The sequence below is a fragment of the Periplaneta americana genome, chromosome 15 (genome assembly GCF_040183065.1).
Source record: "Periplaneta americana isolate PAMFEO1 chromosome 15, P.americana_PAMFEO1_priV1, whole genome shotgun sequence".
Classification (NCBI taxonomy): Eukaryota; Metazoa; Arthropoda; class Insecta; order Blattodea; family Blattidae; genus Periplaneta; species Periplaneta americana.
The window spans coordinates 11,359,977-11,387,023 of NC_091131.1; the positions used below are offsets into that span (position 1 = coordinate 11,359,977).

General features: G+C 37.3%; 1 protein-coding gene across 4 annotated transcripts; it reads left to right on the forward strand.

Annotated features, from left to right (window-relative positions):
• LOC138714635 (tRNA (uracil-5-)-methyltransferase homolog A-like) lies at positions 1-25,487 on the forward strand. Of its 4 annotated transcripts, none has more exons than XM_069846677.1 (11): positions 1-309; positions 486-641; positions 2,014-2,261; positions 6,270-6,440; positions 10,604-10,771; positions 13,251-13,443; positions 14,825-14,952; positions 16,118-16,371; positions 19,598-19,829; positions 21,299-21,491; positions 24,782-25,487. In XM_069846677.1, the coding sequence occupies exons 3-11, from the start codon at positions 2,022-2,024 to the stop codon at positions 25,075-25,077; spliced, it is 1,875 nt and encodes a 624-aa protein (XP_069702778.1). In that variant the 5' UTR covers positions 1-309; positions 486-641; positions 2,014-2,021; the 3' UTR covers positions 25,078-25,487. The 4 variants fall into 4 exon arrangements, with proteins under 4 accessions (XP_069702778.1, XP_069702777.1, XP_069702779.1 ...); XM_069846676.1 differs by having other exon boundaries at positions 486-632; XM_069846678.1 differs by lacking the exon at positions 486-641 and having other exon boundaries at positions 1-319.
• The last annotated feature ends 1,560 nt before the right edge of the window (positions 25,488-27,047 follow it).

The following is a 27,047-nucleotide window of genomic DNA, read 5'->3' on the forward strand; positions in this document are numbered from 1 at the left end:
CAACTTGTGAGATATTGTGAATGTTATGAAGTGCGGTAATTTTGCGAAGTATTTACCAGAATTTGAAACATTCCACGTGAAATTATTTTTATTCTGAGAAGTTACTGTATATTTTGTAACTTAAGACATTCTTTTGACCGACAGCTGTAAAATGATTACGAAGTTGTAATCGTGTGATGGTTTTTATATGTAAAATATAATATAGGTTGTAGAGGCGCGGATACATGAATCTTGGTTATGAGTAGCGTTGGTGTTGAGGTTATATTTCTTTAGAGTTGATGTGGTAGCCTAAACTTTGCCATTGTAGCTGTAAGTAAATGTGTGTAAGCCTTTGTTATTCATAAACATTTTAAGAAGTAACATATTCTGATATCACATAGGTCTAAATGATTGGGTAAAAATTAACAAACTTATCCAATACATAGCAGGCCTATAGGCCTATTGGTTTGCTTTGGCTTCCTAACTCAGTGTACCGTCGTCACTAGGTGTTAAAAAATGAAGAAAGGCAGAGGGACAATTCACTCTTAAAAAATAAATGAACCTGTGGTGCGACAGGTAATGGAGAGCTAAGGCCGACCAGCTGACTGTCTCACGTTCACAAGCCTCAGGAGAAGTGGACGATCATTCAACCAGTACGGGAGGTTAATTTGTAGTTATTTATATATCAATTTTCTGTATCAGTCATATACTGTAAGGAGCATTTATCATGATCCAGATATAGGCAATGCCACCATAGATCTATGGCTTTGTTACTGCGAAGTGTGCACCCGTATATCCGGCACTGATACAACACAAGAATTGTAGAATTTGTAGTTACCTAGCTCACATTTCTTACTCAAAATGTCCCCCATTTGCTGCAATACTCGTCTGCATATTTTTTTTATGAAATCGTTAGCCTATTTATTTTCACAAGTTTTTCACCACTGGCTGACTATAGCAGTTTTTATGTAGTATTGTTTATGGTGTGTGGGTTTTAGAGAAAAAATATTTAGTCAGGGTCATGTAATCTTAACTCTTCGACTTCTGGAATTCTGTATGCCTCTAATTTAAGTACTCTTGTTACCGAACCAGAAAATGGTTACTTATTCCAGTTTCCTGCTCCAAACGCCTAAGAGACTTTTGAGGAATGTGTTCTAGTCTTTCGCCAGTCTCGTCTAATTTTTCTTCTGTAAGAACATGCCGTCTTCTACATTTCTTTGATCGTTTATTGAACCTGTCCACATAAACTTTTTATAGAGTCTTATTATTGTACAGGCACAAGGCATGGGTCTGTCAGGAAACCTTACTCGAAATTGCGTCTTGTTGCCGCACAGAATTTTCTTTTACGCGCGCGTTTTTTTTTTTTTACAGATGCACACGTTCACATAATGAATATGACAGTACCGCAAAACACAGAGCAGTAGAAACTTATAAGAAAAATAGCTTCATCTTAAACTACCGACATATTACTCGCAACTGATTTGAAGACTGCAGTGTTATTCCTTGTGTGTGTGCATCCATGCCTTGCACTAGTGCTTAGCCGTCCCTCCTCCAGATAACAGTCGCTATCTCGAATCTCGATAAATGCTCTATCGGTTTAATTGTGGGCATAAGAGGAACGATAACAAAACAATTCGTGTAATTCTGTCGTGAATTCGCAGTTCCAACAACAACAATAAAGAAAATTTCTATGCCAGCTTTGAAGGGTTCTCTACAGATTTTACAGCGACACTTCAATTCAAACTACAATTATTGAATTTTCTCATTTTATTTTTATTTTATTTAAAAAATCTTTTACCTTTTTATTCTACTGGAAATTTTTATGATCTTAAATTGTAAGTCATTTAGTTAATATATTTAAATTTATGTAAACCATTTTCTTGTGAGGCACTTAAATGTTACTGTTTAACATTCTTTGTCTTTGGCAACCTCACCTAGTTGAAGATTAAATATTATCATTACTATAGGTATAATATAACTACTGATTAAGAACCTGAGTTGATTATCACTTACATTTTGTTTCTTTTCTTACAGAAAGGAAAATGGCAGAAACTGCTGATATTACGAAAACAGATAATGGTGTTGATGCACCAATTGAAAATGTCACTTCCAGTAACGTGGAACTAAAGACTTCGAATGAAGGAGAAATTCAGAAGACGGATGATATTGCAAAAGAGGAAGTTTCAAATGATAATCCTTATGCTTATCTACAAAGATCTGATTTTACTTCAGAAAAATTTAAGATCGAAATACGAGGCCTTCCGAAATTTTATGGAATTGGAGTAAGGTTTGCCTCATATCGCTTACTCTCTGTCTATAGATGTGTGCTTGAGTAAAGGCTGGTTCACAATAAACCGGAAACGAGAATCGGAACGAAAACGAAAACGGTAAAATTGTTGAAATGTATACATTTAAATGTGAGCATTCACAATTAACGAAAAGCTTGCCGGAGCCCGAGATCGGGAACTGAGAGTTGGCCATGTTTCAACTTTGGTGTTCACGTTTCCGATCACAGCCCACTAGATTCATTCTATTGCCATCTAAAAGCTATTTTGTCGTCGTATATTTTGTAGCAGGAAGACCGTGACATAACCTATGCATTATTTTGTTCTGTGCTATGCTATTTGATGAGATTCTAATATTGAGTGTTGAGGAAAATCCTCACTTTTACAATAAGCGGTGCGCCTCGTATAAAAATGAGAAAATGAAGGAGAATATGTGCCTTTCAATAGCTGCATCTTTGAACACCGATCGGAAGCGAATCATATTTTATTACTGTATTGGTTGTATTACATGCTACATATTCACGCTTCAATTCAATAACTACTGTTGTGTTCATTTTTGTTCTATTACAAATGTTTCTTCTCTAATTATTTTACATCATGGTAGACTTAAAATAGGTTGTGATAATAAAGATGCATGGGCATATTTATAGTACCATACCTAATGAAATATTTCAGTTGAAATTTCGAAGTTGGTTAACCTGTGTTTATGTTGGCTGCCTTTTACTCATGAGAGAACCAGGAGAGAACGCCATTGATCAATTATACACAAATAACATCAGAATGCGTAATATCGACTTTACATATCGTTATTGACATACATATCAATATGCATAGTCGTCTACGTTCTCTGTTTATTGTGAATCAAAAATTTTCATATTCACGTCCTCTGCTTCTCGTTTTCATTCTGGTTCTCGTTCCTGGTTTATTGTGAACCAGCCTTAAGATAACATTTTCGTACTGTAGGTAGTATTAGTTCTCTATAGTCTTACTTTAAAAATTTCAGTATTGCAGTTGAGCAGGAAGATTGGCCCAGGTTGCTGCTAAACATGTTATATGTGCACTGTAGGTTTTGTTTGTGAAATGTTCCCTGCCAAAATTGTTCACTACTGCAGTTACTGATGGTTTTTTCATGTTCAGGAACATTTTAATCCTTAACCCAGTGCTGGTTGGTATATGAGCATTTTGCTAATTATCAAATTCAAATGATAATCACACCAAAATTGAAAAGACTGCAAGTCTTTTCCTCTCTTTTTCTGACTTTATGTGTTGGCTATTACCTGTGAGAAGAATTTTCTTCGAACAATACATGGTATTCTGTAGAAAAAAATATTTGTCAGATCAGTAGCTCAGTTATGATGGAATAATAAATTACTATCATGTCTTCATAAAGTCAATCATCTTCTTATCCTATTTGGGTTTATTATTTACCCTTAAAAGTTCCTGCACCTTTCCTTGAATGCAGATATTTCGCCAGAAAACTTTCTCTTGATCGAAATGATAGCCGTCCAAATCTTGGATTTAAAATATCGGCATCCTAATCAATTCAAATGAACAAAAAAGAAAATGTAAATTAATGTTAAAAAAACACATAATGAAATTTTAAAAAAGGAATATTCTGCGACAAGATGTGGTGGCTATCAAAACGATAAAAATTTATTGAAAATAAATAATATACATTGAATATTATAAAGATGAATGGTGATTGATGATGTACAATGAAGATTTTAAAATGGTTGATGCAATTGTCTGAAGAGCCTTTTTAGGAACCTTTAATTTTCTGAGGATCTCCAATGTAAATTTGGGAATTGTTTCTTGCGCACCAAACATAAGTCCAATGACATTCCAATCTTGAATATTATATTAATGACTGAGATCATCACAGCATGGAAGGTAAATAGCGCGTTTCTCTTCATGTACCTGCTTTGGTTGATCTTCATTAATTTCGAACCTCACAGTGGGCTCAAGAATGAGACCAGTTTTTTTTTATCTCAGTCAATTATTATGATGTCAGCACGCTGTGTAGATCCTTCCATTGAACTTCCTCATATACTTCGTATTCACCATGCTCCCTTAATCTGTTTGCAATTATTGAGCGGGATGTGTTATGTCTGTCAATTCGCAGTAATTCGCCCTGAGGGCAGAAACCTAGCATGTACTTTACAGTAAAGAAACCAGTTGAATGTATAATAGGGCCAGGAAATATTAAAGCAGGTATGAAAAGAATTTTCAAAGAAACTGTATATTGTGATACATCAAAAGAAAGCCCCAAGTTTTAACAAAACATCTGTTGTTACTTCATCTCGCTATTTCATCCCTCTCAAAATTTACAACGGAAAAATCCAATGCTGACTAGCTTCGGCAAAATGCTGGGTATGCAACCACCTGAACGACACTGTATGTAGCGACGTATTCCAGGTTAAAGCACTTCAAGAAAGTTTCATGGCTAATTTCGTCTAAAAATAATAACAGCATTGGGAACAAAGCCTTATGCATAATAAACCTTCCTCCTTTTTCAATTGGCATCACCAGTGTCTAGCCTTTTCCTGTTGCATGACCTGCATTGACTCATGTCTCACTAAATCATACAGTTTCTTGGAAATTTTCTTTCTGGACTTCCAGAGAAATCTGCAATGCCATTTCATAATTTATTTCAATTTCTTCAAAAAGAAGTAATTCATATTCATTAAAGAATTTTTTGTACAATAGTGCGTAAAATTTCATTTTACCCACTATTATTAGTGCATAAAGTAAACCTTTAAAACACTAGTGCGTAAAAAAAAGTAAGTAATCACTTTACACAATGCCAAAGAAAATGCAATATTCAATGTACAATTAATGTATTACCTTGATCTTTCATGACGTAAATGTACATGTAATACAAATAAGTAACAAAGTAACAAATTTAACATACATATTTTGTGAATGAAGTAGCCACCAAAACGTTAAAATATGGTGTTCACTTAAATCGGCTACAACTTGCCATTTTCACTCCAATATGAAATGAGTACCATTAAGGTAAAATTATCCGGAGGTAAAATAGTCCCCCAATTGGATCTCCGGGTGGGGACTACTTTAATGGTTCAGAATCAACTAAACATCTTACAATGGAATGCTGGCAGTATAACATCAGCTAAGAAATTGATAAAAGAGTTCTATTCAGTCAATACTATAAAAACACAATAAAACATGTTATAACAACATTTAAACAGGTTTAAAAACAAACGTTTTCGCCAATTTTGATTGGGATCTGTAGGTCGTATATGTCGAATAGAACATGTTATGATAAGTGAACACTTGGTATATAAGGTTAAAAACAGAAGTTAAAAATATAATATAACTTAAAAACAGAGAAAAGAACTAGCAAAAAGCCACCATGATGTATGTAGAAGCACTATGTTGAAAGGGGCGTGTGTGACCCAAGGGAATGGCGAAACTCTTCCGTCATTGCAGGTACAGCTTTCGTGACAGATTTAACGATGCTACAAACAGGTTGGTCGTGTGGCCGGTTATGGAAAGCAGGAAAAATAAAAAAGTTGGAAAAGCGTCTTGAATCCATGACATGTCTTGAATAATGTAGATATCTTTCTTATTCAAGAAGGTAACCTTAATGCTGACCTTATTGTCAAATGCCTGGCATTAGAAAACAACAACATTTTAGCCCATGTTATTCTGAAGTTACATCTGTAGTACTCCAGCAAATTATGGATGGATGAACAATAAAAGAGATTTGAATCACAGAAAATGGAGAGGAAACTACTATAACAAGAACAGAATTATTAGATATTTTGAAGAAAAAAAAATAGAAAAGCACTAGATAAAGGCAATAAGTTACTACAACTGAACTGTACAAATACACAGACTCTGATTTTGAAGAAATATTCTTACATTTTTTTTAAACAAATTTCATACTAGAGAATTAAATAAAAGATTCCCTTTATCATCAAATTGTTTTTAGGTTTACTTGTGCAGTCTTAATGCCACTTCCTAATTCAGATTTTATTTCAGGAATTGAAGAAGTTGCTGAATGAAAAATTAAAACTGGGATCGAACAAAGTGAAGCCCCCGGCCAGAGGTAGTCACTGGGTGTACGTGTGCTTCCGTTCTGAAGAAGACAGACAGAATGCTCTGAAGGCTCTCGATGGCTATGTCTGGAAGAGTAGAACCTTGAGTGCAGAGGTAGAGTCAGTCTGTGTATCTTTGTTTGATTCTTACGTTTTCTTCTTCTTCCTTCCATCCTGCCTCTTTTCCTTATCTCTTTATCTTGTTTTCCTTAGCCTTTCTTATATTTCTCTTTGTGTGGCTGGTCATGATAATATCTTTGAAAAATATTGGAGTGCAAGAGGTCAAATGACTTTATTGTCAAACGCCTGGCATTAGAAAACAACAACAACATATTTCTCTTTGTTTCTTAATTTTCTTTTTTTCTCTCCTTTGTTCTTCCTAAGTTTCTTCCTTCCTTCCTTCCTTCTTTACCTTTCCTTTTATTGTGAACCATAAAAGCAGAACTCTATTCGAATAAAATTGTTCAGTTTTCTTGTAATATAGTCGAACCTCGATACAGCAATTTTCTGGGGATTAGAAACATTGTATTGTTATATTATGCTTATGTTGTATTGAGGGGTTATTCGAATAAAATTGTACAATTTTCTTGTAATATAGTCGAACCTCGATACAGCAATTTTCTGGGGATTAGAAACATTGTATTGTTATATTATGCTTATGTTGTATTGAGGGATTATTCGAATAAAATTGTACAATTTTCTTGTAATATAGTCGAACCTCGATACAGCAATATTTTGGGGGCTAGGAACATTGTATTGTTATATCAGGGTTATTGTTGTATTGAGGGGTTATTCGAATAAAATTGTGCCATTTTCTTGTAATACAGTCGAACCTCGATACAGCAATCTTCTGAGGACTAGAAACATTGTATTGTTATATCAAGGTTATTGTTGTATTGAGGGGTTATTCGAATAAAACTGTCCCATTTTCTTGTATTACAGTCGAACCTCGATACAGCAATCTTCTGGGGACTAGAAACATTGTATTGTTATATCAGGGTTATTGTTGTATTGAGGGGTTATTCGAATAAAACTGTCCCATTTTCTTGTATTACAGTCGAACCTCGATACAGCAATCTTCTGGGGACTAGAAACATTGTATTGTTATATCAGGGTTATTGTTGTATTGAGGGGTTATTCGAATAAAACTGTCCCATTTTCTTGTATTACAGTCGAACCTCGATACAGCAATCTTCTGGGGACTAGAAACATTGTATTATTATATCAGGGTTATTGTTGTATTGAGGGGTTATTCGAATAAAACTGTCCCATTTTCTTGTATTACGGTCGAACCTCGATACAGGAATCTTCTGGGGACTAGAAACATTATATTGTTATATCAGGGTTATTGTTGTATTGAGGGGTTATTCGAATAAATTTGTCCCATTTTCTTGTATTACAGTCAAACCTCGATACAGCAATCTTCTGGGGACTAGAAACGTTGTAGTATTATATCAGGGTTATTATATTGAGGGGTTATTCGAATAAAATTGTCCTATTTGCTTGTAATACAATCGAACCTCGATATAGCAATCTTCTGGGGACTAGAAATATTGTATTGTTATATCAGGGTTATTATATTGAGGGGTTATTCGAATAAAATTGTCGCATTTTCTTGTATTACAGTCAAACCTCGATACAGCAATCTTCTGGGGACTAGAAACATTGTAGTGTTCAGGATTATTATATTGAGGGGTTATTCGAATAAAATTGTCCTATTTGCTTGTAATACAGTCGAACCTCGATATAGCAATCTTCTGGGGACTAGAAATATTGTATTGTTATATCAGGGTTATTGTATTGAGGGGTTATTCGAATAAAATTGTCCTATTTTCTTGTAATACAGTCGAACCTCGATATAGCAATCTTCTGGGGACTAGAAATATTGTATTGTTATATCAGGGTTATTGTATTGAGGGGTTATTCGAATAAAATTGTCCTATTTTCTTGTAATACAGTCGAACCTCGATATAGCAATCTTCTGGGGACTAGAAATATTGTATTGTTATATCAGGGTTATTGTTGTATTGAGGGTTTATTCAAATAAAATTGTGCCATTTTCTTGTAATACAGTCGAACCTCGATACAGCAATCTGAAGACTAGAAACATTGTATTGTTTTATCAGAGTTATTGTTGTATTGAGATGTTATTCGAATAAAATTGTGCAATTTTCTTGTAATACAGTCGAACCTCGATACAGCAATCTTCTGGGGACTAGAAACATTGTATTGTTATATCAGGGTTTATTGTTGTATTGAGATGTTATTCAAATAAAATTGTGCCATTTTCTTGTAATACAGTCGAACCTCGTTACTGCAATCTTCTGGGGACTAGAAACATTATATTGTTATATCAGGGTTATTGTTATATTCGTGGGTTATGAAATGTTGCCCAAATTTATGTTCTAAAAGAGAATATAGTAGAAATACGTATGAAACAACATTACATACTATGAAATAACATTTACTCACCATTTGATTACCCTATTTGATTTTTCTTCTCTGACTGCCAGTTTAATGAAAGTAATCCCATGGCCGTCTTTGAAACGTTGCAAAACCATTCATTGCTTGTTTTGAAGTCTAAGCACCAAGTACATTGGCAACATTAAGCACTCTTTGACAGACAATAGGGCCTGTTTTAGGAATGTTAAGTGCCCTCATTTCAACATCATCTGCTACTGCAATTTTTAAATGCTTACGTTTAAGATTAATTTTACCACTTGCCATACTGTCCTCTTATTTTCTTGTGTTTCTTTATGACTATTGCGAGGGTTGACTCACGAACCCATGGTTTTTAGCCACTTTAGTCTGCTTCAATCCTCTGTGTAAATCATTTAATGTCCAGACTGATTTGTTTTCCTTTTACACCTGGTAACACCCTCGATGTGAAAGATGCCAGTGTCAGGACCCATAAAGGTAAATCCTGTTAAGGGTTACATTTAGCCGTTTTTTATTTGTTCTGGAGGCCTGGCCGGTTTTGTCAGAGTGAGGATGATTGTGAAGTATTGATGAAATGATGATAATGGTGAGGAGAAATGAGAGATTTCCGAGAAAAACTCCTTTCGTCTGCTTCGTCGAGCACAAATTCCTTTGTCACCCAGATAGTGTTCGAACCCAGGTCACCATGGTGGAAGGCCGAGAGGCTGACCACTCTGCCACAATGTATATATACATGAATATCAAATAAACTACATTACAATGTTAAAGAAAATATTTTTATTACTTCAGTTGGAGCATAGATGTTTCATATATAATCATTGGGATTTCCTTATATCCCCTGTTATTTGCTCTCATATATATATTTTCGTTTATTCATTCACGTCTTCTTACTTTCTTTCTTACTTACTTACTTACTTACAAATGGCTTTTAAGGAACCCGAAGGTTCATTGCCGCCCTCACATAAGCCCGCCAGCGGTCCCTATCCTGTGCAAGATTAATCCAGTCTCTATCATCATACTCCACCTCCCTCAAATCCATTTTAATATTATCCTCCCATCTACGTCTCGGCCTCCCTAAAGGTCTTTTTCCCTCCGGTCTCCCAACTAACACTCTATATGCATTTCTGGATTCGCCCATACGTGCTACATGCCCTGCCCATCTCAAACGTCTCGATTTTATGTTCCTAATTATGTCAGGTGAAGAATACAATGCGTGCAGTTCTGCGTTGTGTAACTTTCTCCATTCTCCTGTAACTTCATCCCGCTTAGCCCCAAATATTTTCCTTAGCACCTTATTCTCAAACACCCTGAACCTATATTCCTCTCTCAGAGTGAGAGTGCAAGTTTCACAACCATACAGAAGAACCGGTAATATAACTGTTTTATAAATTCTAACTTTCAGATTTTTGGACAGCAGACTGGATGATAAGAGCTTCTCAACCGAATAATAACAGGCATTTCCCATATTTATTCTGCGTTTAATTTCCTCCCGAGTGTCATTTATATTTGTTACTGTTGCTCCAAGATATTTGAATTTTTCCACCTCTTCGAAGGATAAATCTCCAATTTTTATATTTCCATTTCGTACAATATTCTGGTCACGAGACATAATCATATACTTTGTCTTTTCGGGATTTACTTCCAAACCGATCGCTCTACTTGCTTCAAGTAAAATTTCCGTGTTTTCCCTAATCGTTTGTGTATTTTCTCCTAACATATTCACGTCATCCGCATAGACAAGAAGCTGATGTAACCCGTACTTTCTTTCTTCATTTCTTATTTTCTTTCTGTCTTCCCCCCCATTTTCTTCCTTTATAATGGCGTCTTTTATGTAAATAGGTTGCTAAACCAGCGCCAGATCCATTAGTGAAGAAACGCAGACAACAAACACAAGAAAAACAAGATGGGCAAGATGACGCCAAGAAACAGAAAACTGACGACAGATCACAGGAAGAACGGCTCAAATCATCCACAATTCCGCTTTGGAACATACCGTATGAGGAACAGGTTAGTATGAGTACCACTCATTACAACCTTTTTTAAATCTTATGGTCATTTCATACATGTGTTGTGCTGAAGACGAAAGTAGATCTGACCTTCAAACCGTTGTATTTGTTTACTTAACCAGCAATGAAAATTGAAGGGTACATGGGAATAACGATCAAGGTCCATTTTAGAATGTTTAGGAAAAACGAATTTTAAAGTTTAAGCACTTAATACTTTGTTATGTGTGTACTTAATAGAAATTGACGTAGTGGAATGTCAAGAACGATTATTTCTTATTACTAGCTAGAACACATGATAGTACTTCCTTTCCACTATAAGATGGCATTATTAACTCAATTTCGATTTTTGATGGACCTTGATTGTTTTTCCCGTGTACCCTTCAATTGTTCATGCAGCATCTCTTTTAAGTAATGCACTATTGCTTTTTTCTTAATTTAGGAAACAGATTTTATATACAAGAGTGTTTTGAAAAGTAATGTATGTATGTATCCAATGCCTACTCACTTCACTTTACGTGATTCGGGTTCCGCATATCGCGGATAGATGGCACGACTGTGACCTATTTTCTAGTTGTACACCACTTTGGCAGGCCACACTGTACATGATGTGTATCTGTGGAGAGTTATGTCGTGTACTAAGGTGAGTGTATGTGTGAGTGTTCGTGTAAGTGTAGTGTAGAGAATGGGTGAGGATGATGGTGAAGGTGAGGAAGGGAGAAGGAGAAACCCGGTGCCGGCATGTAGCCTACTCCTATCGAATAGCACCGAGGGGCTGCCAGGCTTAACGTCCCCATCCGATGGATGAATCACTATCAACAGTGACATATGCCTTCTCCTCAGATGCACTGCAGAGAGATTTGGGATTTAACCCAGGCATATTGGTGCACAATTTAGTGATTAGAAGTTGCGCACCACCATTGTTCCTAGTCCCGAGATAGAAATTTTACATGAAAATTTCTGACCCTGCCGGGAATCGAACCCGGGTCGGCTAGTCTGGAGGCTGACACGCTACCACAGAGCTAACTCTGCGGACATTTTGAAAAGTAATGCCTCCTGATTTTATGTGTTATTGTTAACAAATTTCGAAGTACTAGCTGTCGTACATTCTACTCAGTTAACTTTCCTGCTTCACTGACACAAGTTTCGTACCTCTGCTGCTAGAGAGCTCTAAATTATAGCCTGAAACATGGCGGCATGTAACAGCACTATGTCGGTACATCTGACGCATTATGCAGTGATAAGTTTCTGATGGCAGAAAATGTGACCCCAATTGACATTCATCAGGAGAATGAAGGTAGTTTATGAAGAGGAATGTGTAGACATCAGTATTGTGCTTTGTTGAACTGTTCGTGCTTCCAATGAACCTGGTGCAACTCTCGACTTGAGTGACAAAGGACGGAGCATGTGCAGGCGATAATTGCAGAACTGGGATTCCAGAAACTTTGTGCATGATGGGACTTGATTTCACTGTCTTTGATCATCCTCCATACAGTCTCGATCTGGTGTCATCAGAGAGAACTGTCCCTTCATTCTGATGATGCAGTACAGACAGAAGTGAGCCTGTCATTCTGTCATCAAAGTGAAATATTCTACAGTGACGATATCAAGAAACTGGTCTCCTGATAGGAGAGATGTGTTGATCACCAGGTCGAGTATGTGGAGAAATAATTATATGGATATAAACAATGAAGTTGTAGGAAGTTACCACTTTTTGTTTTACTCAAATAACTACAGTCATTTTTAAATAAAAAATTATGAGGCAAAACTTTTTAAAACAACCTAGTATTAATTGAACATAGAGAGCAATAGTATTGTAACTTTTATAAAACAATAATGTGACTTTTATTTCTAACTTTAACTACACACCCGTCAACAATGGGTATTCCATTCAACACAGTAGTCGTTATTGCACTCCACAAACGACAATGACAATTCACGTGTATTATTGAGAAGAACAAAAATGTACTCCTAATTTTAACTAATGTTCACAAAGCACTATGTGCAGAACAAAACTGCCAGTTCTCACTTCACAGTTCGTTTGCCTTGGCTAGTTCTTCTAGCTCACTCACTCAAGTTCACTGTACGTCGAACTCAGGTCCTCGCCTGGATACTGCCACAGTTGCGGTCCTCCTCACAGTGAACCCCAGTCTCAAAGGCTGGCTTTCTTGCTCGCTCGAAGACTCACGTGTAGACTGACTAACTTACAGCTGACTCACTCGCCCTTTTATTTAGTAAATCACACGTTCTCGAATCTTTGGTTCGCGTGGCTTTGCGAATCTTCCAGAGGATACGTTTCTAGATGTTCCTCCCTAATCCCTCTGCTCCACGTCACCCCGCACCGCACTACAGCCCCTTCCGAAGCTCGAGTTTCGTCTCCCGCGCCTTCCCTTGCACTAGATGCGTGCACAACTTCCGAGGCAATCAGATCTTCCAACATGGCGCCACAGTATTATGATAAATGAACTTTTCTATACTTACAGATACAACAGAAGTACGAAACTATCAGACACATGCTGGTGAAGATGGGGCACGACATGGTGAGAGGAAACCCAGCTCTGAAGCCCTGGGTGGATCAGCAGAGATCCAAGTACAAAGGCTTGCCCTGCGAACTCTGGCCTGTGAAGCCTTCCCCTTCGTGTGATGGTTATCGCAACAAGTGCGAGTTTACAGTCGGTATGTTTCCAGAATTCTTTCAAATGTTTCAGTGATACCATTTGTACAGAGTTAGGTATGAATAACCTGCACACCTTATTTCACTTGAGTTGAAATCAAACTTTTCTCAAAATTAATGTGAAGGTAATGAAGTGTTTGTGCTAACCTTCATAATAAATGCCGGAAATGCCTTCCACCAACATCCAAACACTTCTGTGCACGTCTTAAAAGACTTATATATACACAAGTGAATTTATCAGCAGTGATACCGCAAATGCTATTCCTGAAGTTATCCTTGAGTTTCCACAATAGTATGAGGATTCTGCTCGTACACTTTTCCCTTCAAGTATCCCCATAAATAAAAGTGAAATGTCCCACAAATCTGATTGATTGATTTCATCAAAAAACTGCTTCCCTAATACATACAAGGACTGACAAATTGTATCAATAATGAAATTGTTACCATAGCAACCATAACCATAGTGCTTCTGTACAAAATAAATGAAGTATTACATAAAAAAACATGCTCTTTCAGATGATATTATAAAAACTATAGGATGTCGTTTAAATATGTTCTCAATGACATTATTGACTGTCTCCGTGGTCTGTTGGTCAGCATGCTGGCTTGCAGATCCGGAGGTCCTGGGTTCGATTCCGGGCTCAGCTCCCGGTGAATTTTTCTTGAAGAAGAATTACCTGGGTGTCTAGAGTCTGGAAATTTGTATGAATGTGAGTGTGATTGTGAGTGTGCCGGGTTAATATTAATTAACCAGTCATCAAAATATAAAATACATCAGGACTGTCACTGGGCAGTAACCTGAACACACGTTGCAGCGTCACATTGTTGACAAATAACTCAATCTGTTAGCACAACCATAAAGCATCTAATAGATTCTGTAGAGTTACCAACAACGAAAAAAAAAAAATGACATAACTTGCAAAAATATTTTGTTTCCATAAAAATATTCCTTTCTAAATACATGGTTTGACGTGTCTGAACTTTTTGTCCAAAATCTCCTCATTGAATTTTAATTGCAATTATAGTTAGTTTTGAAAAATCCTGTATATTGATGTTTAATAGCTACTGCTCCAGTATTCTGCATTGTGTGGATTGATACTTATCAGCAACTTTATCTATCTTGTTATAATATTAAGCATATAATATGTAATTATTTGAAAAGTGATATAGTAGAACTGTGTAGCAACTTTATTTTCCTCATTTCTTCACAAGCAGAAAAATTAATCCTGAACAAAATCACCCCCCCCCCCCCCTCTATAAAATATTGGCATGTTTTCCTCTCCAAATGATTTCTTTCTAATCAGGGATAGGTCACATGAATATTATACTTCCTGTTTTATTTTTTATACTTCATTCTTTACATTAGTGAGTGTTTGTGTTTAGGTATCAATGAAGAAACAGGGGAACGAACTGTGGGTTTTCGGCTTGGAAGTTATGTTCGAGGCTTCACAGGTGTTGGGCCAGTTGACTGTTTGAGACACATTCCAGATCGTATGAAAGAGGCAGCAAAGGTAAAAATATTCATCTATTGGGATTGCATGGTTTATTTTCTCAAATAACCTGTGCATTTTTTTTCCCCGAAATATACAAGTAAAAAATATGGGTACGAGACTTATTAGACAATGAAGTTGGCAACATTGTCTAATCTTCCTGCTGTGCAATTCCTGAGACGGTAGTGCCACAAGGATAAACACCAGTTGTACAGAAACAGCTGACATGTGTTGTTCTATTTATTTTTATTGTTCTCCTGTAAAATGGCAATTTTGACAAGGGTTGTTTTTGTAATAATTTCTTCAATTTATAAGTTATAAAACGAATATTTGCAAAGTTTGAGAAGTGTAACAAGCTTATATGTTGTTGTTTGCTAATGCTGAATTTCTGACAACGAAATTGTTAATTCTCTCGCTCTCCAGTATTTTTCACTCAAGGACGAAATTGATAGTGGCTGGGCAGCGTTGAAGATGATTTTGATCCATTTCTTCTTGAAGATCACATAAGCGGCAGAGTGGTGAAGAGATATTCCAATCCTGTGGAGATGCTTGGCCAAGTAGTCATGGCTTGTAAACAGTCTAAAAATTGCAACTGCATTCTTCCTTGGGTATCCAGGGACTTTTGGGTTGAGACAGATTCCCACCTTTTATTTTTGGAAATTTGGAGATGATGATTTGTTATAATTTTGTGGTATTGTGAAGTAATCATTCTTTTTGTTGTATAATAGGATAATTGTGTAGCAGGTTTCTGAATAGTACCACAGCCCTTTTTGGCAAGATAACTAGCAGCATCGTCGCCAGTCAATCTGCAGTGTGCTGGTATCCATTGAAAAACTATTTTTTTCTTTAGAACAAGCTTATATAAAAACATGCATTCACAAGGAAATCTTGGCTCTAGTCAGCTTTGTAAAATGGTCACTGTCGCTCACTCATATGGAACCAAAAGAATTGGCTGACCCCACTAATATGGTTGGAAGAAGTTGAAGACCATACATTTGGAGGTGTCAGAGGATGGAAAGTGAAGACTCTGAAAGAGATGTGAATGATGGAAAATCATCTGCGCAGTTAGGGCCAGAAACAGGCGATAGAACCAGAAGAAGAAGAAATGCTTTTGCTTTCTTTCTAATTTTTAAGGTTAAACGTTTAGAAATAAACAAATTTATAGTTCCTGTTACTTATTTTTCAGGTGTTTGAAACATTTGTGCGAGCCTCTGACTTGGGTGTGTTCAACCCTGAAACACATGAAGGCTACTGGCGGCAGTTGACAGCACGTCTGTCTGTTGGCACTGGCCAACTGATGTTAGTAGTTGGGATTCATCCTCAGTCACTCTCTAAAGAAGAACTGACCAAGCTCAAGGAAGACCTCAAAGACTTCTTCACAAATGGTGAAGGCAAGACCTGTAACATAGCATCACTTTATTTCCAGCACATCATGAAAAGGTGCGTCATTATATACAGGGTCCTTACAAAAAGACGCAACACTTTTAAAGGACTATATTTATACTACTGCATTACATATATCGATAATAATTGTTAGATTATACAAGTCCTGAAGTCTGGGGATTTGAGTGTAACAATAACTGCCACCTAACGTCATATTCATGAAACAGTACAACAAAAATGAACAATGGAGTAGGTCTATATGACTTACAACAAGATGGTGCAACATTGGACACAGCAAATGATTTTCTGGATGAGGATTTTCATGGTGAAGTAATCTCTAATCATTATCAGGAACGGTTTCATGATCTTGGATGAAATTGGCCTCCCTATTCACCGGACTTAAATCCTTGTGATTTTCATTTATTGGGATTCTTGCAGGATCAAGTGTACCAGAATAACCTTCACACAGTTGTGGAATTGAAAGCCAATATTCAAACTGGTGTACAGGGAATTCGAGGTGAAACTCTCAAAGAAGTAGTGAGTAGATTCAGCAGCGATTGAATTGGCTGCTGGAGGGTCTCATATTGAAAATATTTTCATATAGCATTAAATTCCCAGCTTTCAGGGATGATTTAATACCAAAACCACGAATGTATGGACTGTAACAACTCAAAAATATAACAATTTAAAAGTGTTTCGTCTTTTTGCGAATACCCTATATTTACTGTACTGGAAAAAAAAAAAAAGGAAGAAGAGGATATGGCATGTCATAGAATAAGAAAATAAATGGAAAGGGTATCATGATGGTGCAGAGCTGAAACACGTCAATTTAGATATTGAGGGAGAAGTTTAAAACCAGTGCTAATGCAATTTAGATTTCACCCCTTTCCTCATCTTCTCCCCCACCCCTTTGAAATTTCGGATGACACCCTATATTATGAAACTTAAATTTTAAAGAGAATATTCAATTGTTTATACATTGCATTAATTTATTTTCACATCTCTTCTTTTCTATCGTTGCCTGGCAACCTGAATTGTTGCTGTTGTTGATTAGAGCTGAAGAGAATAAAACTACAGACTATTGTTGATTACAGGTTATTTCAGATAGTAACATAAACTATTTAATTTAGTGGTCTGACCCAATATTTTGGATTTGCCCTGCGACACAGAATAGCTCACAATATAATTTAAAATGAAAAATTATATAAACAGGTTTCAGACAAAAGTGAATAAGACATAAGAAAAAAAAAAAAATAGAACCAAGTGTAATTTAAATTGAATGTACACCATAAAGATGCTGACGAAATATCGCTACAGAAAATTTTATAATGGTGGTGACGATGGCATCTTGAAGATCTCTCGTCAGCTTGTAAAGGGTGCGTCAGAAAGAACGGATGGATTTCAAACTATTGATACGCAGCGAGGGGAGAGATACAGTGAGGGGGACCACGACTGTTGGGTCAGCCAGAGAATGCAGTTTCAGTTGAGAACATGGTGTTGGTCTGACGTACAACGTGCTTTCATTGTAGAGACATTTTTGAAAAATGAAGAGTCTGTTATCGTCACTCAGAATTCATTTCGACATCGGATGTCACGCTAGGATTCCAATTCGGAATACAATTTTGCGGTGGGTGGCTTCATTTCGTATCACAGGTTCAACATTAAACCTGGACGAACACGGAGCGCGTGTACACCTGCAAATGTGGAGACAGACACTCAAAGATCAGTCCGCAAACATGCTATTGCACTGAGATTGTCCGAGGCTACGGTAAGATCTCGCGCCCTGCGACTTCTTTCTTTGGGACCATTTGAAGGCGTAAGTTTCTAAACATCGATCACATACACTGGACGAACTGAAGACGGCGATTCGTGAAGAAATCGCGGCAATCCCAACAGCTATGACTGTGAAAGTGATGGCGAACTTCAAAAAATGCCTCGATGCCTGTATTGAAAGCCAAGGACATTATATGGATGATGTTGTTTTCGTTAAATAAACTGCATGTATTGGTGAATCTGTTGACAACAATACATTTTTGATTTGATGAATCCTTACAATTTTCTTGCCATGTGAAATCCATCCGTTCTTTCTGACGCACCCTGTATTTTCCCCCCCCACTTTACAAAGGCTTTCGGAATGGTGCCTCTCGCTCCAAAGAAGAGACCGGTAACTGTGATTTTTTCAATGTTGTATTTCGCCAATAGGTACTGAATCGTGGGCTTGTAGATTTTCTTTTTCCCTTCGTTCACTTCAGATGGTTGAGTGGCTGAGATATCAAATCTGATGAAAAAATCGTCTGCCCTCCACTGAGAGTGACCACAAGGATCCAGAATATAATAATATTTACTTACTTACTGGCTTTTAAGGAACCCGGAGGTTCATTGCCGCCCTCACATAACCCGCCATTGGTCCCTATCCTGAGCAAGATTAATCCAGTCTCTACCATCATATAGCAGAATATAATAATACAGTAATAAATTTATAAACAAAGTTGAAGATTAAATTAATATAGTGTTATTAACAAGTGAAATAAATATTAATTTAACTTAATGTATAAGTGATAATTTATTATTTGGAGAGAATATCTAAAGATTTTAATTAGAATAGAGTAAAGGCTGGTAATATTGTGATAGTTATTTTTGAGAAATTATTATAATTTTACTGAGTGAGAGAAGGACTGGTTTTGTGTATAAACTTGTCTACGAACATTCCCTTAATACATTGATGCAAAAAACTAATCTTCCTCTCACTCAGTAAAATTGTAATAAATTCTCAAAAATAACTATCACAATATTACCAACTTTTACCCTATATCCACTTAATATAGAGGTCCTGTTTGAAATTACAAAGGGGAATGGAGGATGGAGGGGGATGAAACCTAAAATGCAGTTAATACTGGCTTTAAACTTCCACCTTGATATCTAAATTTAAGTGTTTTTGTTTAAATTTAATTTAATCGAAGTAAATAGTTATTTAGACTCGGAAGTTTTGAAATGAAAGCATGGTTTAACTCACATACAAAGTGCCAGAATTACATTTACGTTGTATGCTTGCTGGTGTCAATATTATTCACTGGCGTTTTATATTGGTACTCTTGTCTTGTGAACTGAATGTTTTCCTAAAGAGAAGAATTTCCTTTGTTTATTATTCTCTGTGCAGCCTGGAGTTCAACTTTGATAAACTTTGGCTGTCTGCTGCAGATGTGACAACATTGCCAGAACTTTAATTCATCTGCACTCCCGACAGAAAGTATTGGTATACCGGTATTACATTGTTTTCTTATAGGCAAGCTGGTCAAAACTTGCCTCCTCTGGAGTATCTGCTGGGGGAGACCCACATCCACGAGAAGCTGTGTGGTTTGACGTTACGAGTGTCTCCAGAAGCCTTCTTCCAGATTAACACCCTTGGTGCAGAAGTGCTGTACAGTGCAGTGGCAGAGTTGTCACAACCATCTGAGAGCACGACCCTCATCGACATCTGTTGTGGAACAGGCAGCATTGGTCTCAGCTTGGCCGGAGTGAGTTGATTGTTACGATTAAACTCTGGCTGGATGGAGCAGTGCCCCACACTACCCTTTACCTCCTCATTGTACAAAACATAACGAGAAAGTAATGTAATTCAGGAAAAATCGATTTCGAGATTGTGATGGTAATATACGTTTTCAAGAATACTGAAAGAATGATTTTGTGTGCTCGTTAATATGTTTTCGCAGGATATCAACCGAGTTAAAATTTTGGAATGTTCCAAGCTTTCAACTGCTATCTCTGCAGCCATCTTCAGGGAAGTTGTGTCTGGACAGAAAGTCGTGGGTTATATAGATGTTAGGTTGTCTCAGGTGATACGGGACTGGTTGGCCGATCGGCCAATCCAGAGCCGGGAATTATCATTCCTCGTAAGCTCCGCCCCTCCCAGGATTCTTGTGTGAAGTTTGGCGGGCGACGAGTCCTATACCGCTGGTTGGAATCAGTTGCTGTCCTCGGTCTGTGATCTTCGTGACCTTGATTGTAAGAGGGCCTAAGCTGGTCCAAGAGCAGTGTCAATGCCTGACTGAGCTGTAGTCCACCGAGAACAGCAACCAGTTCCAACCGGTGGAACAGGACTCGTTGCCTGCCAAACTTCACACAAGAATCTTGGGAGGGGTGGAGCTTACGAGGAATGATAATTCCCGGCCCAGATTGGCCAATCCGCCAACCAATCCCGTATCACCTGAGACAGCCTAACATCTATATAACCCACGACTTTCTGTCCAGACACAACTTCCCTGAAGATGGCTGCAGAGATAGCAGTTGAAAGCTTGGAACATTCCAAAATTTTAACTCAGCTGATATCCCGTGAAAACATATTAGCGAACCAACGCCGAGAAAGCCTCAAATCATACATATTTTGTGTGCTGTTTTTTTGGCTGTATAGAAATTTATTGTGAATTATTGGATGGATTTTGTGCATATTTAGGATCTACAAGCTATTTAAACTGGAATAATGATATAAAGTGAACCATTATAGCCCAGAAAATCGCTAAATTTAAGCAGGTGATCAAGTAATGGGGGGAAGTTGCGAGTTAGTACCTCATAATAGATTGAACTGACTATAGAATAGGTGCAAGACATCTGATCATTATGAATGGAGAGCTGGAGACAGGAATAAGTGTCTGCAGAGTAGAGCTAAATGCATTGACCCACTTCTCTCCACTCATCCAACTGTGATGTAGTCCAGAGCTACGGATCTCTTGTGCTTACCCTACACTTTATCTGAGAGTCTCATGAAGGTAATTCGCAGGGAAGTTAATGTGGTGCAATGTATTTGTCATAAGAGTGACCATGAATTATGGGAGTAAAAGGGAAATGTGGCGAGGTAAACGAGTGTCTCGAGAAAATCTCCACATACTCGTCTTGTCTAGTATGAATTGTACTCGAACTTGCTGCTATTTAAACTTGGCTCTTCTGTATGGAAATCTTGTGCACTAGCTTGGTACGCTTTTGTTTACAGAAGTGCGGGCAGGTGTTGGGACTGGAGCTCCTGGCACAGGCTGTGGATGATGCCAAGGCCAACGCTGCAAACAATGGCATCACAAATTGCGACTTCTTTGTCGGCAAAGCAGAAGATATCCTGTCCTCTGTAATGAACAGAGCTGTGAAAGACGACATACTGGCAGTTGTCGACCCTCCTAGAGCAGGACTTCGTAAGTACTTCTGGGTTATCTATAGCATGCAACACTGCAACTTCCAGCTTGCATTTTCTAAGTTCTACGGTGCGGGAATCTGTGACAGGTTAGTTTAGGTTTTCCGTATGCTTTGCAAGCAGTGGCGTATGCTGAACCTGGAGTTTGGGTGTTCTGTTAAAAATATATAGTTGGTCTATCTCGCACAATTATTATAGGCTTAAATGAAATATCGGGTCAACATTAACTGCCATTTTTAATATATAATTTAGTATTGTTTATATTTAATAACTAGGCGGCGGATATTGATGACCTAAAAGTCTACTTAAAATGATCATTAAAATGCCCTTAAACTAGTGGAAAAATAACATAAAATTAAAAGAAAATGACTTTTAAATATTATTCAAAGTACTCACACCACAACTTCTTAAAAATTAATCACCTTGTTTCAATTACTGCCTTGCAAATGCCGGAGAAAGGAGGCAACTACAAATAACGTTATTCAAAATTGCATTATTTATGATCAAACAATAAGCATGGCCAGCAAAATAACCTCTTTGAAGTTTCACAACCCGCTAACCATTCTACATTTTCATATTGTTCGCTTTTTGTTTTATATTGTTGCACTAAATTCGGAAGTAGCAGGGTAAGTCTACCCTTATTCACTATATGTAATTTCTCTTCTAGTGGGCGAGAAGAGAATGGCTTTTGCAAAAGATCTTTTACAGTGTACATTTCCAAGTGCTATTATCATTAAATAAGTAATTTAAATTGTTTACCTGCGCTGGCACACAACTATGAACCCTAGTAAAACCTAAACATAGTAAATTCACTCACACAAACAGTAAACACACACGTCAAACACAATATTTTGTAACGCTGTTGACAAGTTGAGCTCCCTGTATACAGGACGACCTGCGAGCTTGAGAGAAGCGAGTATCCCCACCATGCCACCTTGCGCGCGCAGAGCATTATAGCCGTAACTATCAGCAGGGGATGTTCTTTTGTACGGACAGGACAACCAGACCAGACCTCATCCCGCTTCATCAGGCAGAGCATACGTTATAAAACGAAAGCCGTTCTGGGGATGGTGTGCACATTCAACCAGTAGGCATTTAAAATATTTAAATGGTAATAAATTAAAATTAGTCTTTAACTATATACGTCAACTTCTAATGAGATTATCACGCATTTAAATTGTGATAAATTAAAATTATTGTTGCATTATGTAAAACAACTTAAAATAAAAAATGAGATTACGGAATTTACAGGGTGTCCAGCGCATACCTTGAACATCCGCAATATACGCCCCTGCTTGCAAGTACGAATTTGTGACAGGTTAGGTTGGGTTAGTGTAGGCTTTTAGTATGCCTAGCATATACAAATCTGTAACAGGTTAAATTAGGTTAGTTTAGGCTTTTGGTATGCCTTGCATATACTAAGTGAAGTGAAATGTACGTTTCGCGTTCATTTTGAAGTGTTCTGTCTCTTTATTTCATGTGTTAAATTATCACTTTTAGGTTACCTATGCCGATCAGTAGAAAACCTGTGCTTTCTATATTACATATAGCACTCCCAGTAAAATAGTGTCGTAACTCTAAAATTGTGATTTGTAAATATATGCTATTCCCTAGTAAAATACTAATGTGAAAATATTTTAATAAATACATACCAAAACCTATGATAATTTACTATTTTATTATTTAAAAAAATTTAAATTAAATTATGGTTTATTTAACGACGCTCGCAACTGCAGAGGTTATATCAGCGTCACCGGTGTGCCAGAATTTTTGTCCTGCAGGAGTTCTTTTACATGCCAGTAAATCTGACATGAGCCTGTCGCATTTAAACACATTTAAATGCCATCGACCTGGGCCGGGATCGATCTCGCAACCTCGAGCACAGAAGGCCAGTGCTATACCGACCATGCTACCCAAGCCGATCACATTTTATTATTAGAATTTCATACCTCCAACCAGTAAAACAGTGTTGGAAATTAATTACGAAAGTAATATGTGATTTTCGACTTACAACATTATTTTACTGGGAGTGCGATGTGTCCAGACCCAAGGTACAATGGGAATGAACTGGAAGTAGCTTCATGGTCGAGGGGATGGAACAGATGCAAGGGACATTGATCTCAGTTTTGCTAGTTTTAATTGAATGCCAATGGTACCAGTAATTATATTTGAGTAAATGTTCACAAAATTGCAGCATCATTACTAGACATATTTGTATTCATTACTTACTTACAAATGGCTTTTCAGGAACCCAGAGGTTCATTGCCGCCCTCACATAAGCCTGCCATTGGTCCCTATCCTGAGCAAGATTAATCCAGTCTCTACCATCATATCCCACCTCCCTCAAATCCATTTTAATATTACCGGTACCCCCGCATCTACATCTTGGCCTCCCTGAAGGTCTTCCAAATAACACTCTGTATGCATTTTTGGGTTCACCCATACATGCTACATGCCCTGCCATCTTAAACATCTGGATTTAATGTTCTTAATTATGTTACTTGAAGAATACAATGTGTGAAGTTCGTTATGTAATTTTCTCCATTCTCCTGTAACTTCATCCCTCTTAGCTCCAAATATTTTCCTAAGCTGTACCAATGGATACCATCCCATTGTGGAGTCCTGGGAAACGAGAATGCGGATGCTTTAGAAAAAAAGAGCAGCACCTCTACTTACAAACCTGTTACTAAATCTACGTATTGCTCTGTGAAAAGATTTATTAAATCTACATACTTAGATTTCAACAAACAAAATTTGATAACACAATCTCAAGGGGAGAAATGGAACTCTCTGCATCATAATCCACAGTTAATTCCCGATTTACCACGAAAATAGTCTGTCGCTGCATTTAGATTGGCAACAGGCCATGATTGTTTGGCCAAACACCTGCATAGAATTGGAATATATCAGTCCCCTAACTGCCCATTGTGCAACTCACACCAAGAAATGGATTTGGAACACCTCAAAATCTGTGCTTCAGTGGCTGACCATGATAATATCTTTGAAAAATATTGGAATGCAAGAGGTCAAATGACTTTATTGTCAAACGCCTGGAATTAGAAAACAACAACAACATATTTTCCTAAACACGTTATTCTCGATCATCCTTAACCTCTGTTTCTCTCTCGAAGTGAGAGTTCAAGTTTCACAACCATATAGAACAACCACTAATATAAATGTTTTATAAATTTTAATTTTCAGTTTTTTCGAGATTATAAAAGCTTTACCACTGAATAATAATAGACATTATTATTATTATTATTATTATTATTATTATTATTATTGTTACAGATCAGAGAGCTGTAGTTCAGCTTCGTCGCACAGAGAAGCTCAACAAACTTGTGTTCCTCTCCTGTGATCCAAAAGCCGCTGTGAAGAATTTCGTGGATCTTGGGCGCCCAACTTCAAAAACTTACCACGGTGCTCCCCTGGTGCCTGTGAGGGCAGTTCCAGTTGACATGTTCCCGCATACGTCCCACTGTGAGCTGGTCGTCTACTTTGAGAGGCTGGACCTGGACAGGATCTCAGAACCAACACAAACCCTGCCGTGTCACAGTGACTCACCACAGGCAGAGACCACAACATGATAAGATAAAACTTAATTCCCTTATATGTATATACATATGCAGAATTTAAGAAGTTAAGTTTTACAAGCCAGACAGAAAATTATGTAAATTCTTTTCTTTACTGACTCTGGCTATGGGCCGGTGAAAATAACGAGAAAAAAAACATTTAAAAATGGAAATTTTGTTTTAACTCTAAAAAATAAAATGATGTTTCAGTTTTCTAAATCTGTGCTTATATTGGTCCACCACTCAGGACGAATGTAAAGAGACCAGATCTTGTGTGGCCTGCAGGACTTTAAACTGACACTCAGTTATATTATTATATATATTATTTTACATATGATATTTCCATGCAGATATTCTGCGTCATCATACGATGAAAGAGTAATGGAACAGAGAAAAATTCTCTCCGGCACCGGGATTTGAACCTGGGTTTTTAGCTCTATGTGCTGATGCTTTATCCACTAAGCCACACCGGATACCCATCCCGGTGTCGGACAGAATCGTCTCAGTTTAAGTTCCAACTCTTGGGTTCCCTCTAGTGGCCGCCCTCTACACTACATCATAGATGTCTATGAACGTAGGACTAAAGTCCACATATGTGCTGAGGTGCACTCATATGTACTTCAGTACATTAAAATGCGTGATTTAAAACAGCGCTTATTCCGTTGGATCCCAGCCAACTAGTCACTCACAACGAGTGCACCTCAGCACATGTGTGGACTTCAGTCCTACGTTCATAGACATCTATGACGTAGTGCAGAGGGCGGCCACTAGAGGAAACCCAAGAGTTGGAACTTAAACTGAGACGATTCTGTCTGACACTGGGATGGGTATCCGGTGTGGCTTAATGGATAAAGCATCAGCACGCAGAGCTGAAAACCCGGGTTCAAATCCCGGTGCTGGAGAGAATTTTTCTCTGTTCCATTACTCTTTCATCATATGACACTCAGTTGTCATTTTGAGAGACTTTGTTCTTTTTTTTTTTTTTAGTAGGTTATTTTACGATGCTTATCAACATCTTAGGTTATTTAGCATCTGAGTAAGGTGAAAGTGATAATGTCAGTGAAATGAGTCCAGGGTCCAGCACCGAAAGTTACGCAGCATTTGCTCATATTGGGTTGAGGGAAAACCTCGGATAAAACCTCAACCAGGTAACTTGCCCCGACCGGGAATTGAACCCGGGCCACCTGGTTTTGCGGCCAGACACGCTGTTACTCCACAGGTGTGGACACTTTGTTCTTAATTCTAACTTTTTTAATTTCTCAGTCAGTTCATATGTCGTGCTGTTACGTAGGAGAAAAATTTATGTGTAGACCTGTATAGGAAGGAAGGATATCGATAGTGTATATCATATACATGCTGTACTTTGACACTCGTTTTCTCGATTTTCCAATTTTTAACATTTGGAACATAGAATTGGAATATATCAGTCCCCTAACTGCCCATTGTGCAACTCAAACCAAGAAATGGATTCGGAACACCTCAAAATCTGTGCTTCAGTGGCTGGCCATGATAATATCTTTGAAAAATATTGGAGTGCAAGAGGTCAAATGACTTTATTGTCAAATGCCTGGCATTAGAAAACAACAACATTTGGAATATTCAAAATGCTCTAATGAATGCAGTTTTTCTCCCATCTCAGTGAAATTTTGCACAGAAATCCACGTGAAATAAACTGACACGTGTGTTTTCTTCTGCTATTGAAAGTATTGAAATCACCATGTCTTGAGGATGTGATAAGTTTTAAAAATCGAGAAATTAACAACTAAGAGGGTAATTTTTTTTTCTCAAAAAAGTAATTGCAAAAATATGAAAAGCATGTGTCATGTTTCACATACATATCAGGAATAAATAAAAAAAAAAGTAAACTTTGAAAATTGGGACAATTATAATTCAGTATTGAAAAAAAAAATACAAAAATAATGATAAGTGAACTAATTGGAATATCAGAATAAAAAATTTGTGTATTTCATGTCCTCATTGTAAGA

What these genes read in the sequence shown, in the direction of transcription:
- LOC138714635 (XM_069846678.1), top strand. Translation starts at nt 2,022, where the DNA reads ATGGCAGAAACTGCTGATATTACGAAAACAGATAATGGTGTTGATGCA. An exon ending in CGAAATTTTATGGAATTGGA is followed by an intron (nt 2,262 to 6,269) that starts GTAAGGTTTGCC and finishes ATTTTATTTCAG; the next exon opens with GAATTGAAGAAGTTGCTGAA. An exon ending in GTAGAACCTTGAGTGCAGAG is followed by an intron (nt 6,441 to 10,603) that starts GTAGAGTCAGTC and finishes TTATGTAAATAG; the next exon opens with GTTGCTAAACCAGCGCCAGA.